This window comes from Cannabis sativa, chromosome X (genome assembly GCF_029168945.1).
Source record: "Cannabis sativa cultivar Pink pepper isolate KNU-18-1 chromosome X, ASM2916894v1, whole genome shotgun sequence".
NCBI lineage: Eukaryota > Viridiplantae > Streptophyta > Magnoliopsida > Rosales > Cannabaceae > Cannabis > Cannabis sativa.
In genome coordinates, this window is record NC_083610.1 from 14,720,457 (window position 1) to 14,735,518 (window position 15,062).

The window sequence follows — 15,062 nt, forward strand, 5'->3', positions numbered from 1 at the left end:
TATTTAATAATTAAAATACATTATTAAATAATATTGTCATTTAATTTAATTATTAATTAGACATATAAAGTCTATTAATAAATAAATAAACCTAGAAAACTCTTTTCCTTACAATTTCACCCCTGAATAGTGAAAATTCATAAAATCAGACATAGTCTAACTTTAGAATTATAATTGATCAATCACGAATCAATTAATGAGTCTTATAAGCAGAATGTTCTCAACTAGAATGGGGACCATGGATCTATATGCTGAGCTTCCAATAAGTGAACCAAATTTACCAAGTAAATTCCTACTTATTAATTCTTCGTTGAATCCACTCTTAGAACTTAGAATTGCACTCTCAGACTTATATAGAGCATATTGTATGTTTCACGATACCAATATACTATCTCATTTAACCATTGTTATAATCTTATTGTGATTTAAAGATCCTCTATATAGATGATTTACATCGAGATGGGATTTCTTTACCGTTCTCACCCCTCAATGTATTTTGCCCCTTAAAACACTTAGCTACCTGTAAATGGTGTTTAATGATCTAATAATTAGTCAGTTAAACAAGAGCTCATCCATTTACTTCTATTTGCTAAGCTCGAAGGGAATCATCACTTAACTTCTATACACCAGTAGAAGCTATAGATTCCATATTTATGTTCAGCACTCCCACTCAATCATACTATCATGTTCCCAAAATATACGTATCACCCTGACCCAAAAGTAGGCTTAACTAATAAATCAAAGAACATGAATAGCACTCCTGAGTTGAGCCCAAGCATATCAGGATTTAGATTCTTTTCAATCTTAAGATCAACTACTGATATTGACTTGGAAAGATATGTATAACGGTAAGTTTGTAATATCTTAACTTAGTTGCAATATCGGTCCAGTCCAATGTATACTCCATACATTCGAAACTAGTATACTTTACTAATGTCCTGGAAAGAACATAACACTTACTCCAAGTGTAAGTACACATCATCGCCGATTATCACATTAGTGTAAATCCAATAACACTGATGAAACAGGGACCAAAACTTTTGATTCATATGATCACAATCACATTCCACTGTGTTGACGATACTGTAATTGTGAATAAACATATAATCTGGATTTAACTGATTTTGTGTGTATGAATGTAATAAACATATTAAACATATTAAACCATTAGCATGTAAAATTCATGCAAACATCAATCACTTCAAATTTCTTATATTGATAACTAATCAGATTGTAAAGAGTTTTATTTAGGGCATAAAACCTAACACATACTGGGGGGCATCCTTCCATTGAGCGACTTCTGGAAAGATATCTGAAGGATCTCAACTAACAACAGAAAGAGTTCCTCGATAGAGTTGAAAAATTTATCAAGCTAAAGAAAGCTGTCCAACAAGCCCAGGTAGGGAAGATCAACAATAGGCAGTCACAAGGCATCCTGTAGCCCCATGACTTGCCAGGCGCACATACAGGCACTAATAACTCTAGAAAATATCCAGTGGCAAGAATACTAAGAGCAAGCGCAATAATAACAACTCTAGAAGAAACAGTGGCAGAAAAGGGAAGTTGAACACTTCTCCCACTCCACAAAACCAGAAAGACAAGGAGGAGAACTATACCTGCTTCACCCTCCTAACAGAGAAACCTAAGGCCATCTTCATGGCCACTCGGGGAACAGTCCCATAGAGAAAGCCCCCTCCCACCAAAAGGGAGTCGATCAAGAGGGACATGTCGAAGTTTTGTTAGTTTCACAATGACTTCAACCACGACACCAACGAGTCTCAAAATTTGAAAAGGGAGTGAATTCCTCATAAGGAAGAAAAATCCCCATCTGTGTTGTTATGTGTAGAACGACCAGACTTAGCAACATGGTACCTAAAATGGAGACCCAATGCCATTTTCAGTGGTAGGTCACTTAGGGGTCATCATTGGCGGACCCCATATTGCAGATGAGACCAACAAAGCTAGGGAGTGTTATGCTCGGACACTCCGTCACAAGCCCAAAAGCAACATCCTAGCTATTAAAGAAAGGGGCTCTGAGCAACCAAAGCTTGGAGAGCCCACGATCTCTTTTACAGAAGGAGATGTTGCCCAAGTCAGTTTCCCGCACAACGACTGTTATATCTCGGAAGCCTAATTATAAATAATTACAATTTATTATATATTATGGATTTATTAGGTAGTAATAAGTAGGATTATGATCCCACTAACCCAATTTAGTATAACTTATAAATTTTTGCTGTAAGTGGATAAATAAGTATAATTTGTTAATTTATAGAGATTTATTTAGAATATGTGGATATAATGTAAGTTATTTGTGAAATAAAAATAATTACAAGTTCGTCGACCTTGGAAACCCGATTGAAGACCAAAAATATCACAACAGTTTTAGTTGGTAATATTGGTGAGATTATTGAGATAAGTTAATTTTAAAATTAATAGGGTGTTTAGAGATACGAAGTTGATCAAATACCCTAAAATTAAAGATTTTTTAGTGGCTAAAAAATAATAAGATAACTATTAATAATAATGTTTTTATTAATATTATTAATATTATTATTGTCATTAATATTGTATTATATTATTATATTATTAATATTAATAAACAATATTTTTATCAGTTTAATATATATATATTATATATGTTATGTTTTTTTTTTTTGAAAGAAAGTATGTTATTAACTCAAATCAAATCAGCTGTTACAGGATCACTAATAAATCTAGGACAAGCATCTGCCCACATATGACCGCCATTAAAACTAGTAACAGACTTAGCTAGTGCGTGGGCCACACCATTCGCATCTCGCGAGATGGCACAACAAGAACCACCACCAACAGCAGCTAAAAGAGAAATAATCTCCTCAACAATTGGTTTAAATAGAAGAATATTATCAGGAAAATTAATCCAAGAACACACCACAGAAGAATCCGTCTCCACACGCGTCAAAGAGAACCCCAAACGAGCCACCCGCTTCAGTCCCTCACGTAAAGCCAGGAGCTCCGCGACCGCCACCTGAAAGTCCCCAATTCTACCCCCTGCCCATGCCGCCCACACAACCCCTTCACCATCCCGGACCACCCCCCCGAACCCCGCAAAGCCGCGGCCCGGAGTGACGGCCGCATCGACAGAGAGCACAAATTCACCCATCCCGGGAGGCCACCACCGACCGTTCCTCACCCCACCACCCCCATCCCCCCTCGGCCTCCCAACCCCACCACCACCACCCCCAACCCGACCGCCCCCCGGCCCCGAGTCACCCAAAACTCGACCGCCCGCACTCACCCCCACCCCATGAAACTCCTCCAAGGCTTCCAACGCTAGAACATCAATCACCTCTAATCGAGATTGTTTCTTCCCAAACAACACAGAATTTCTATCATACCACAACCACGACCAAATCATAGCCAACAAAGCAAAATTTTGGTGATCAAGCACATCAAAAAGATAAATAAGCAACTCCGCCAAAGACCCAGTCCGCCCATGGTGGAGCACATGCCAGATCCTAAGCTTCGTCCATAAAGGCCGCAACGCCGAGCAAAAAACCAACGCATGCTCCGGAGTGTCCGAGTCCTCACCACATCTCTGACAAAGAGGCTGAACTGGGAGCTTTCGTTTGATAAGCTGGGAATTGGTCGGGAGGGCCCGGTGATACATTCTCCATAAGAAAATTTTGACCTTTTGTGGGACCCGTAAATTCCACATACCATTCCACCAATGAGCTTGATCGACCGAAGAGCCACCATTCCTATCCCTCACCAGATCAAGAGCAAGAGCATAACCACTCTTCACCGTATAACAACCATTCGGAGAATAGTGCCAGCACCACCAATCTGCACACCGCCCACCCCGCAACGGGATGCCAAGAATAACATCCATATCCATCCTCAAGAAATAATTGGAGAGCAAAGTGATATCCCACGCCCCATTGGCACCAATCAAGTCACAAACCATTACATCATCACCAGGCGCAGGCGAAATAGGACGAAACGATCTCGGCCTGGGAAGCCAAGGATCCCGAAACGCATGCACACTCTGACCATCCCCCACTCCTTTCCTCATTCCCGATTGCAGCAACTCCAGCCCCCACACTAAACTCGACCACAAATGAGACGATCCAGGGCGATCCTTAGCCTCCAGTATGGACATAGTGGGAAAATATTTATACTTCAACACCCGGGCGGCCAAAGAATCCGGCGATTGGAGCAGACGCCAAACTTGTTTAGCAACCATAGCTTGATTAAAAAGCCGAATATCCTTGAAGCCTAATCCCCCCTTTGACTTAGGTTGACAGACACTCTCCCACTTGACCCACGCAATCTTTCTTTTATCATTCTGAGTACCCCACCAAAATTGCAAAATAATTGAGCGAAGCTTATCACAAGTGGCCACCGGCAACTGGAATATACTCATCAAATAGTTTGGGACCGCCTGCAGAATAGCCTTGATTAGAATCTCCCTACCACCCGTAGAAAAGAAACTCCTCTTCCAACCTCGAACCCGTTTCTGAACCTTGTCACAAATACTTGCAAAGGTCCGCTTTTTATTCCTCCCAATAACAGTTGGCAACCCCAAGTACTTATCATGAGTAGCAACTGACCCCAAGCCTAAAATTCCCAATACACTTGTACGATCTGCTGGCAAAACATTCGGACTGAATGTAATAGCAGATTTTTCAAAATTCACTTGCTGGCCAGAAGCGTTCTCATAACACTGAAGAATCCGACGAAGAGACTCCGCCTCCCTCCCATTAGCTCTCCCAAAAATTAAACTATCATCAGCAAAGAAAAGATGAGACACCCGAGGCCCAGCTCGGGAACACCGAAACCCCATCAAATCACCAGCAGCCTCAGCCTGTTGAAGCATGGTAGATAGCGCCTCAGCACAGAAGAGAAATAAGTAGGGGGAGAGAGGACACCCCTGCCTTAAACCCCTCGAAGGCACCACACAACCTCTAGGTCTTCCATTTACCAAAAAGCTGTACTCCGGCGTAGTAACACAATCCATAATCAGATCCACCCATCGACAAGGAAACCCGAACTTACTCATAATCGCCCGCAAGAAACTCCACTCCACCCTATCATACGTCTTACTCATATCCAGCTTCAAAGCCATAAATCCCCGGACCCCATTATTTTTCTTAAATAGGGAATGTAGCAATTCAAACCCCACCATAACATTATCATGAATAGCTCGACCCGACACAAACGCACTCTGAAATGAAGAGATCAGCGGAGATAAAGTACCTTTCAATCGCAAGGCCACGGCCTTCGCCACAATCTTGTACATAACACTGCAGAGACTAATAGGCCGATATTCCTTAACAAAAGAAGGCTTTGTAATTTTAGGAATCATCACAACATTAGACTTGTTGAACTTCCTCACAGATTGGTGACCATTTAAAATTGCAAGACACACAGCTGACACCCTTGGACCAATAATATCCCAATATTTTTGAAAGAAAATAGCATGAAACCCATCCGGACCCGGAGCCTTCGTAGAACCAATGGCTTTGACCGCAGCCCACACATCATCACCCGTAAAAGGAGCATTAAGCATGTCGCACTAATCCGGAGAAATTCTTGTTTCAATATTGGTAACCCATCCGCCACTTGCTGCATGGAAGGAGAAGCCGAGGAAAAAATGGTGCCAAAGTATCGTTCAATTTCACTAACAATATCCTCTTCCGTACTCAGTCTACGGCCATCCTCAGTCATAATCTCTACTATGGCATTTTTCTTCTTCCGACCCGTCGCTTTATTGTGAAAATATTTAGTATTCCTATCACCACCAAGAGCCAACCAATCCGCCCGCGACCGCAACTTCCAGTAACACTCCTCACGAGATAAAAGATCATTAAGCTTAGTTTCAAGACGCTTAACCTCATCCATACGAACTAATGTGGCCGAAACACTAAGGAGATCATCCAACTGTTTCTAAGTCTCTCTCACAAGACGGGGAATCGACCCAAATTTACCCTTATTCCACGCCCCCAACTGATCCGCACACCTACCAAAAATATCAAGAATACAATCTTGATTATCCAATGGTGATGAAACTTCAGAAGCCAACCAAGTCCGCTGAACAATGTCATGACATTCATCATCTTTCAACCAATGAGTTTCAAACCGAAAGCATCTTTTCCTATCATTCCGCTGATGCCGAATAACATTCTCAAGGGAAGCCACCACCAGTCGATGGTCCGAATGAAGCAAGTCACCATTGAGAACTCGAACCGATGGATACAAATCATGCCATTCCTGGTTACAAAAATAGCGATCAAGCCGCTCTTGTACATGCGCCCCACCATGCCTCTTATTTAGCCAAGTAAAGCATTGACCCTCAAACCCCATATCAACCAAGGAACACTTATCCAGAGCTTGTTGAAAATCAGACATAGCAGATAAGCTTCTATCAGCGCCCCCTTTCTTCTCATTAATAGAAAGAATTTCATTAAAATCACCACCACAGACCCAAGGGAGAGTAAAAATATCCTTAAGCCGACATAACAATCTCCACGATTCAGATCGACAACTTGCCTTAGGATTTCCATAAAAGCCAGTGAACCGCCACAAACTCCTCCCCGGACATTGCACCAAAGCATCAATATGTCCTACCGAATATGATTTAACCGACACCTCCCAATCATCATTCCACATCAACAACAAACCTCCACTCTTGCCCACACAATCAACATGAAAACTATTTGGAAAATTAACATGTCGTCGAACACCTTCTGCCCACCCACCATAAAGTTTAGTTTCAGATAAGAAAACTAAACTTGGGGAAAACTTACGAACAATCGTCCGTAAGGCAGTCAACGCACCAGGGTTCCTCAATCCCCGGGCGTTCCAACAAAGAAGACTCATTGCTCTGGGCGAGCCTGCTCCGCAGGCCTCGCCAATACAATATTCTCATGCTCAGGAACCATGTCAGATGAGTGATTATATGTTATGTTTTTAAAAATATAAATATACAAACAAAATTCTTCTCTTTCGGTGCAACGAAACCCTCACCCCACTATTTGATTTTCTTCAATTTTTAACTGAAAACCTAGTAATTATATTATTATATTTGCGATATGTTATTAAACGAGAAACTGTTATTATTAATTATATTATTGTTAGATACAAAAACAGATAAAAAGTCTAATTTTTCTAGATTAATAATGATTTTTTCTTTTAGTACAATAAATTAAACTGCAATAAAAAAAAAATAATAATCAAGAGGTAAACAAAATAGAACCATTTAATTTCAAAAAATGACTCATAAGACAGACTTTTATAACAAGTTCATCTAATCACTCCTTTATTCTTGATAGTACCTAAATCAGAAAAACCAGAATAATTATTATTATTACAATCAAATATTAATTATTCTACGAATAAATACAAATCCACAAAGCTTTGGTGTGGATTTATTCATACATAATATCTCATTATTAATTTTTAATGGTTGTAACATGGTTGAGTAGCATGGCAACGACATCTGGTGAGACTCTTGAGGCTGATTCCTTCAAGTTTTGGATCTTAATCTGTGTTTCCGCTTCAAGTTGTTTGGCAATAAAATCTGAGTTAATCTGAAATTCATTGTAATTAATAATAATGAGTGATTAGAAATTAAGAAGAGCACATCTCAATCTCCATCTCCATCTCCATCTCTATGCATGGATTAATTATGATCACATCAAATGAATATGCATGGGATTAATTAATTTTATTTTTTAATTAAAAACACTAATTCATCACCTGGGATTTTCTATTTTGGTGGTCAGCTTCCATGTTAGAGCGGTAAAGTGCCATTTCTTGTTCAGCTTCATCTTTTGCTTGCTTTAATCGAGTCATTCTCACTAAGAATTATTAGTACAAATAAATATCGAGACTCGTACATTTTAAAATTTTATCAATTTAGAATTAAAATGAGATCTATTTCTAGATATGTCATGGCTTATAACAATCTTTAAAACTATCATCAATTTAAAAATTCAAATATTATTTGTATAGAAATATATTTACAATTAGAGTGAGAAAGTTTGTATTTACAATTTCTGGCGCTAGAAATAATATGTTGAGCCTCTTGCTCTGCTGTTAGTAGCATTTGAATGCCTCCTTGTCCTGATCTTAAAGCATCCATGGCTATTACATAAAAAAGAAAATCAATTATGAAAATATTTGCTATTAAAATTAAGAAAAATTCTAATTAGGTGTTGTTTTGTCCTATCTATTTTATAGAAATAATTAATGAAATCAAAACATTTATTTTATTTAAGATGAAACGAAACACATAACAGGCCAAATAAAAATAACTTAAAGGATAGGCTGATTAGATTATATATAATAAAATTTATGCCCATCATCATTTTTGGATTGAAATTATATATTGATAAATCGTACCTGGTGTAAAGATTTTGTAGAAGAATAAGTTCCTATGCAATTTAGAAGGGAAAATGAAAAATGAAAACTTTAAAGTTAGAGAAATAGATAAGAGAATGTGAAGTTGTTTGATTTAATATAAAAGTATTAATACATAACTAGAGAAATAATCGGGGTATTAGTTTTGTGAATTTGGTCAAAGTCAATACGTGTAAGATTAGTATGCACTATTATTCTGGTTTTTCTTGTTTAGGTACTACCAATAATAAAGGAGTGAATAGATGAACTTGTTATAAAAGCTCGTCTTATGAGACATTTTCTGAAATTAAATGGTTCTAATTTTTTTTTTCTTTTGTTAACGTGGTAAACACACAGAGTCACACAAGATTAACAATGTAGTAAACTACAGTCGGCGGTGGAACCTCTTCGAACCAGGATAGCTCATTGTCTAACCAAAAGACATGTTTTGCCAAACTATGAACTGCAAAAATCTAATCGCGAGCCACATAGTACTACCAAGAATAAAAGAGTGATAGATGAACTTGTTATAAAAGCCCGTCTTATGCGTCATTTTCTGAAATTAAATGGTTCTATTTTGTTTTGCCTCTTGATAATCTTTAATAGACAGCTTTAAAATAGACAAATATTGGTGCACATATGAAATAAAAAAAAAAATATACTATGAATATTGGTGTATTGAATCAATACATAAAAGTAGAAAAAATAGAGAAAAAAAGAATAAATACTTTAAAAAAAATAATAAAAAAGTAGAAAAATAAAGAAAAAAGAATGAGTACTTAATAAAAGGGAATTTTTCAATATTATACCTAAAATTGATTTTATTTATAAAAATACATTTAAGAAAATTATTTGCACAAATACTGTTGTGCCACGTCAGCATATATACCGAAATTCAAAACAATTATAAAAATAGAAAAAACTGAAAAAATCTCGTTTCTAAAAATTTTTGCTTTTTAGGAGTTTTGAAAAAAACAACCATTTAGTTACCTTTGATGTGAATAAGATATCAATTAGTTACTTTTATATGAAAAAATTTATTTTAAAATTTTATACATATATAAATAATAAAATAATTATTTTAGTATGTGAGAAACGTATGTAATTCTATCTCTAAAAAGGACGATTAATATTAAAAGAAATTTTTTTACAAACATTGGGTACTTATGCAGCTAAAAATAAATATTGGAATTATGCCCCTTACAAATTTAAAATTTTGGGTACTTATACTGCTATTTACCCTATTATAAATAATAAGAGCATAATATATATGAATTCAATAACAAATATATAAGAATAAAAATATATATATATACACACATATAATATATAGATATATAAATAAATAAAAAAAAAGGTTCTTGAAAATGTTATAGTGAGATGAGTATATATATAAATATATATTTAACTATCATAAATAATAAGAACATAATATGAATTCAATGATAAAATATATAAGAATAAAAACATATATAATATATAGATATATAAATAAAAAAGCAAAAAAAAAGTTCTTGAAATTGTTTCAGTCAGATGAGTATATATATAAATACATATTTAGTGTATTTGACTTTGAAACAATTCAAGAACTTTAACAAAATATTTACCTGAGAACTTGGATAAAGACTCGTGTTGATAACGTATTATAAATAATATAAAATATGTAAGAAAAAAAAAAGAAGATGAAGAGGAAAAGGGAAACTGAATGAGAATTTTTCAGTTGTTTATTTTAATAGGAATTAGGATGGATGAACTCCTATTTATACAAAAGTATTGAATAAAAGAATGAGAAACTAAATTAATGTAATAAAGAAAAATACAATCGCTCTCTAAATCTATTTATATTTTCTCTTTTATTTTTGGAATACTTTTACCGAGAGATAAAAATTACATTAAAAATTAATAATATTACCATCAAAAAATATTATATTATTCAAATAATAATTGCATTAAAAATTAATAATGATCACAAATTAAAAATAATTATGAATTGTTTTAATTATTTGTTACATCAAGTGGAGTACGGTGACATTAATTTTGGATATAAAGATAACACAACAAGGGATGACTTATTTCATCAGTAAGAGAAAATCACAATAAGATTTTTGAGTAAATCGTAGCATAAGTACCCAATTTTTTGAATTTTTAAGTGACATAAATCCAATAATATTTTTAGCGGCATAAATACTCAATATTTGTAAAACTGCAATTTTCTCCAATTTTGTCAATAATAATTCTATTATTGTCTTAATCATAACACAAATAAAACCCAAATTCTAAATCGTTAGATCCAGTTGGCTTAATTTTACATCTAATTTTTTTTTATATTTTTTTAAAAATTATATAAAAAATTAATAAAGTTAAAATTTAATACAGTTTTATTAATTAATTATCATCAAATAAAATACATAATTTATTTTATATATAAAATTTAAATTTTTTTAAACATAGTTGTTTACTAATTAAGGTATATTCAAAAATAAATTTACTAAAGAGAATAATAAGGGAGGAAAAGCAAGGCTTGTATTTCATTTCAAGTAAACTTTACATCAAGAACGCCAAGAGGGTTATAGTAATGTCAACATAATATATTATTATTTTATAACAATTTATATATTAATCATATATTTTATTTTTTGAGAAAGAAAAAAGAAAACAAAAACAAAGGGAATTAATTGTAAAGAGAGTTCAGCAAAATTAAGTGAAATTGTTCCTATACCAATGAAAACAAACAGTGTAACTAACTCAGATGGAAATATTAGCCAAAATTTACAAAAGCATACATGAGCTTTACAACTTACATCTCCCTTTCAGTGACCAAGTCAATTAACACATTAGCACACCAAACAGATTCGTCTACATTCTCAGACATTGTGCTCTCATGATGCTTTTCCACCATCACTGGCAGATTATACTGGATAAGAAAACCCCCGGAGATGTTTAGAGTCCACACCCGACTCACGCACCAGTGCGATTCGTCCAGTCCGTGCCACCTGGAAGACGTGTTAATGTCATCACAAAATGATGCAAGAGAAAATATAGGGTATATAACACCGTCTAGGCCTACTCTGTTTACAGCAACAGCATCTAAGCTAACATATTCTCAAATCTGATAATGAAATTGCAAGACACACCTCACAGATGCCATAGGGCTCTAACAGTCTTTGTAGTGCAACCATCTTGTTCAAATCTCCCGTAAGCTGAATAATATTTAAACGAGTAATCAGTCACAATAGGCCATTTTGGATGAACTAGGATTAATATAAAAATCACATAAGGGGAGATTCACCTCCAGAGTTATTGTATGATCTGAAACATCAACAGCTTTAGCCCTAAATATGTTAGCAATGTCAAGGACATCTCTCCGTGCAACAGCATTCACTGCCACCTTTATCAACACTAACTCCCTTTCAGCAAAGGGTAGGTGGGTAAGATCCTGGACCTGAACGACGAATGCAACTCATTAATTAATCGGTGGCCCCTGCTAAACACTATTGTCAACTACAATTTTTCAGCTAGGTGAAGAACAATAACAGCAACACATAAGGAACAATCTAAAGACTATTTTTCTAATCCCGATAAAATCAACAACCATGCTAAGAATCCTATATAAAATTATAGAAACTAACTTGTACCAGGTATGTTAACTCGTATGAACCAAAGCAATCTTTTAGAAAGCTAAGATTCTTACCTCATGAAGATCAATAAGCTTAGAAAGCTGCTGCAATAGCTTACTAATTGATTCATCTGTACCAGGAACAACTGTAGTAATTCGAGAGAGGCCCTCACTTTCTGCATGGCCGACAGCTAAACTCTGGTTGAAAAAAAGCATCAAGGTATTAAAAGGAGCACATGTGATAAAAATAGAAGAAACATGATGGACATAGCATACATACAGAGCCAAAGAAAACTACCTGAATGTTATAGCCTCTTCGAGCAAAAACCCCTGTAACAATGTAAAGAACTCCAGGAACATCATTGACAAGCATGGACAGAGTATGTGATCTAAAACCACTTGTCTGAAATTAAGAACAAATCACAATTCCTCTTACAAAAAATAAATACATCATATCTAGCAAATTGAGCAAGAAACTCTCTAGTCTGTCATGGTTAAACTTCCGCACACAGGAAAAATAAATGCCCTGAAGATAGTTAGGGAAGTTGAGTATGTTGACAACATAACAACAGTGTTTCCTATGCTTTATAATAGTGATAATTACTAACGACTTATGATTGCACACTACACATATCTTTTTTAAAATACCCTATATCAATGCTGGTGACAATTCTTACATCTTCATCATTGAGAACACCCCAGTGAGCATCAAGAACATGATTGAACGTAGAGACATCATATGACTCCACAGGATAAACATCACCCTTTATGAACAAAGAGATATAGAAGAGTTAATGAATCTATTGGAAAAAGGGAAAGAAAGAATTAAACAGAAAAAAAGACGAGACATTTCAGATTAAATATTAACTACTATTGCATACCCCAACAGACTTATCAGATTCACTTTTGATTGATCTACTTTCAATCCCTGCAAGAGCATCAACAGGAGTTGTTCCTTCAAGATCTGGATATGAAGCTGCTGAGTATCGCCAAAATGGAGCTGAAGCGCCCAACTTTTCCCTCCTCAAGGCGATCTAATAAAGAAAGAATTTCATAAATTTAGAGATTAACTTTGTTTTTTCACAACAAAGTCAAAGACAACTACTCAAAAACATTATTAAGTATTTTATACACGTTTTATACTTCCAAACCTTTCCAGTTCTGGCAACTTCTTTGATTCCAAACTTGCTTAAATTTCTTTGCAATGCAACCATCTTTCCTGGATCTCCAGTCACCTGGAGATCATAAGAGAACAATACCATAACTGTAATTAAAAGTGAAATTCTAAATACAGTCAAGAGCTTTTGATAATTCAAATTCATCATGAAATGTCATAAAATATCACAAGTCATTATAATTTGCTTGTTATTGTTCATTTAAATAAAATAAAATAGGAAAACCTATTACAAAGGGGTACCCTTGGTGTCCTGATAATTACCTCAATAGTTAATGAGTGTTCTGATATATCCACAATTTTTGCTCTGAATGTGTCTACTAACCACATAATCTGAAAATTTGTAAAAACCCAAAAAATCTTCAACTCAGCTCAAAATCACTAGAAAGTAGAAAGATTCTCATAGTCTTATAGTTATAGTCAAATTCGAAGTACCTCAGCACGGTAAGATGGATCAGCACTGACTTTAATAAGCATGAGTTCACGTTCCACCTGAGGCTCATTAGAAATATCGTCAACCTGTTCACCGAAGAATCATAATTGACATTGTTATACACATATAGATTCAAACAAATACATAAAACTTGACTCTAAATCTTATGAATCCAGTAACAATATAGGTTCAGGAAGTCAGTGATGATTTAGGGGTAATAGATTATAGATTAGAGATAGAACCTTCAAGACATTGACAAGCTTATTAAGCTGTTCAATGACTTGTTGCAAGACCCTTTCAGTGCCAGAGACAACTATTGTGAAGAGAGCCCTGTCTATGTTCAGACCAACTGCTAGGGACTCTATGTTGTATCCTCTCCTCGCAAAAACTCCCGCAATCCTGTTAATCATTCCACTCTCGTCCCCAACGAACACTGATATCGTATGCCTTCTCACTCTGGGCAGTAAAGCAAACATCGAAATTAACGAAAAATGGTCACAATCTAAACACAGATATACCATATGAAATAAATAAGATAGCAACAATAGACCTACTTTGATAGAGTTGTTGACGCAGACGAAGGAAGGGAGCCGTTGACTGGTAAAGCGGCATCGGCAATCTTGGGGTCGATGGCTCTTGCAGAGAAGGTGAGTTTATGGTGGCCATGGAAAGATGAGGAAGAAGAGAAGAAGAAAGCGGCGGTTTTCGGTAGGGGAAGAAGATGATCCGATGCAGAAGAAGGTCTGGGATTGTGAAAAGTTGAGAGTGAGGCTGAGCCTGAGGCGGAGACCGATATAGCCGCCATGAAAGGAAGGAGATGAGAGTGAGTGATTGATTTATGATGTTCTGTCTGTTCTGTATAATATCGTACGTTGAAATGAAACTTTGTATTGCTCCCTACTCCTGAAGTAGTTTGATTTTATATTTTTTTCAATACTCATTTTTGGAAAATACATATGTCCTACATTTAAAAGAGCCATACTCAACTTTCAGCATGATGACGAAAAGGTTTTATCCAATTTCTTTCAAGCCCAAGCTACTTTATTGCAAAAGCTTAAACAATTTTGGTGCTTGGACCTATATGAGATTAGTAATATTAGAGGTGACATTGGGATCATGCCGACCTCTAAAATTAACGCTAGAACTACTCCATCCAAGAAAAGAAAGTTATTTGATGGCTCTTCCTCTGTTTGCTTTAGACCTCTTAAGATACCACGACAACACCCGGGGGTGATTCGAGAATTTCCTTAGGATACACCTAGCCAGGAACATGCTACTAAGGTTGCGGTGGAAGAATCATCAGATGACAACTCGATCTCGATCAACCAATCTGATGAGCTGCTTGATGGGAGTTCCAAAGGAAGAAACGATTTATTGGAACGACCTTTGGTTGGCACTTTTCTGATTGGCGGCTCTGGCTCTCTCGGGTCGGCTCACTCTCATACCCCTGTGGA

General features: G+C 35.7%; 4 protein-coding genes across 4 annotated transcripts; all 4 read right to left on the bottom strand.

The window, feature by feature from the left end:
• Positions 1 to 2,680: 2,680 nt before the first annotated feature.
• Positions 2,681 to 5,886, bottom strand: LOC133032050 (uncharacterized). The gene is made up of 2 exons (XM_061105870.1): positions 5,671 to 5,886; positions 2,681 to 5,560 (listed from the first exon to the last, which is right to left on the bottom strand). Exons 1-2 carry the CDS (start codon positions 5,884 to 5,886, stop codon positions 2,681 to 2,683), a joined length of 3,096 nt encoding a protein of 1,031 aa, XP_060961853.1.
• Positions 5,887 to 5,931: 45 nt separating this feature from the next.
• On the bottom strand, positions 5,932 to 6,864 carry LOC133032051 (uncharacterized). The gene has a single exon (XM_061105871.1). It carries the CDS (start codon positions 6,862 to 6,864, stop codon positions 5,932 to 5,934), a length of 933 nt encoding a protein of 310 aa, XP_060961854.1.
• A 383-nt stretch (positions 6,865 to 7,247) lies between these two features.
• LOC115702506 (V-type proton ATPase subunit G3-like) lies at positions 7,248 to 8,560 on the bottom strand. Its single transcript, XM_030629943.2, has 5 exons — positions 8,389 to 8,560; positions 8,038 to 8,130; positions 7,744 to 7,844; positions 7,423 to 7,574; positions 7,248 to 7,319 (listed from the first exon to the last, which is right to left on the bottom strand). The coding sequence occupies exons 2-4, from the start codon at positions 8,126 to 8,128 to the stop codon at positions 7,437 to 7,439; spliced, it is 330 nt and encodes a 109-aa protein (XP_030485803.2). The 5' UTR covers positions 8,129 to 8,130; positions 8,389 to 8,560; the 3' UTR covers positions 7,248 to 7,319; positions 7,423 to 7,436.
• Positions 8,561 to 11,060: 2,500 nt separating this feature from the next.
• LOC115718543 (acetolactate synthase small subunit 1, chloroplastic) lies at positions 11,061 to 14,651 on the bottom strand. Its single transcript, XM_030647378.2, has 12 exons — positions 14,163 to 14,651; positions 13,851 to 14,064; positions 13,611 to 13,694; positions 13,440 to 13,508; positions 13,153 to 13,236; positions 12,883 to 13,035; positions 12,679 to 12,765; positions 12,300 to 12,404; positions 12,077 to 12,199; positions 11,675 to 11,827; positions 11,520 to 11,585; positions 11,061 to 11,378 (listed from the first exon to the last, which is right to left on the bottom strand). The coding sequence occupies exons 1-12, from the start codon at positions 14,411 to 14,413 to the stop codon at positions 11,295 to 11,297; spliced, it is 1,473 nt and encodes a 490-aa protein (XP_030503238.2). The 5' UTR covers positions 14,414 to 14,651; the 3' UTR covers positions 11,061 to 11,294.
• Between the last annotated feature and the right edge of the window lie 411 nt (positions 14,652 to 15,062).

What these genes read in the sequence shown, in the direction of transcription:
- LOC133032050 (XM_061105870.1), bottom strand. Translation starts at nt 5,886, where the DNA reads ATGGATGAGGTTAAGCGTCTTGAAACTAAGCTTAATGATCTTTTATCT. An exon ending in TGAGTACGGAAGAGGATATT is followed by an intron (nt 5,561 to 5,670) that starts GTTAGTGAAATT and finishes TCTCCGGATTAG; the next exon opens with TGCGACATGCTTAATGCTCC.
- LOC133032051 (XM_061105871.1), bottom strand. Translation starts at nt 6,864, where the DNA reads ATGAGTCTTCTTTGTTGGAACGCCCGGGGATTGAGGAACCCTGGTGCG.
- LOC115702506 (XM_030629943.2), bottom strand. Translation starts at nt 8,128, where the DNA reads ATGGATGCTTTAAGATCAGGACAAGGAGGCATTCAAATGCTACTAACA. An exon ending in TATTTCTAGCGCCAGAAATT is followed by an intron (nt 7,845 to 8,037) that starts GTAAATACAAAC and finishes AATAATTCTTAG; the next exon opens with TGAGAATGACTCGATTAAAG. An exon ending in ACCAAAATAGAAAATCCCAG is followed by an intron (nt 7,575 to 7,743) that starts GTGATGAATTAG and finishes AATGAATTTCAG; the next exon opens with ATTAACTCAGATTTTATTGC.
- LOC115718543 (XM_030647378.2), bottom strand. Translation starts at nt 14,413, where the DNA reads ATGGCGGCTATATCGGTCTCCGCCTCAGGCTCAGCCTCACTCTCAACT. An exon ending in GCGTCAACAACTCTATCAAA is followed by an intron (nt 14,065 to 14,162) that starts GTAGGTCTATTG and finishes TTTACTGCCCAG; the next exon opens with AGTGAGAAGGCATACGATAT. An exon ending in AGCCCTATGGCATCTGTGAG is followed by an intron (nt 11,379 to 11,519) that starts GTGTGTCTTGCA and finishes CACGTCTTCCAG; the next exon opens with GTGGCACGGACTGGACGAAT.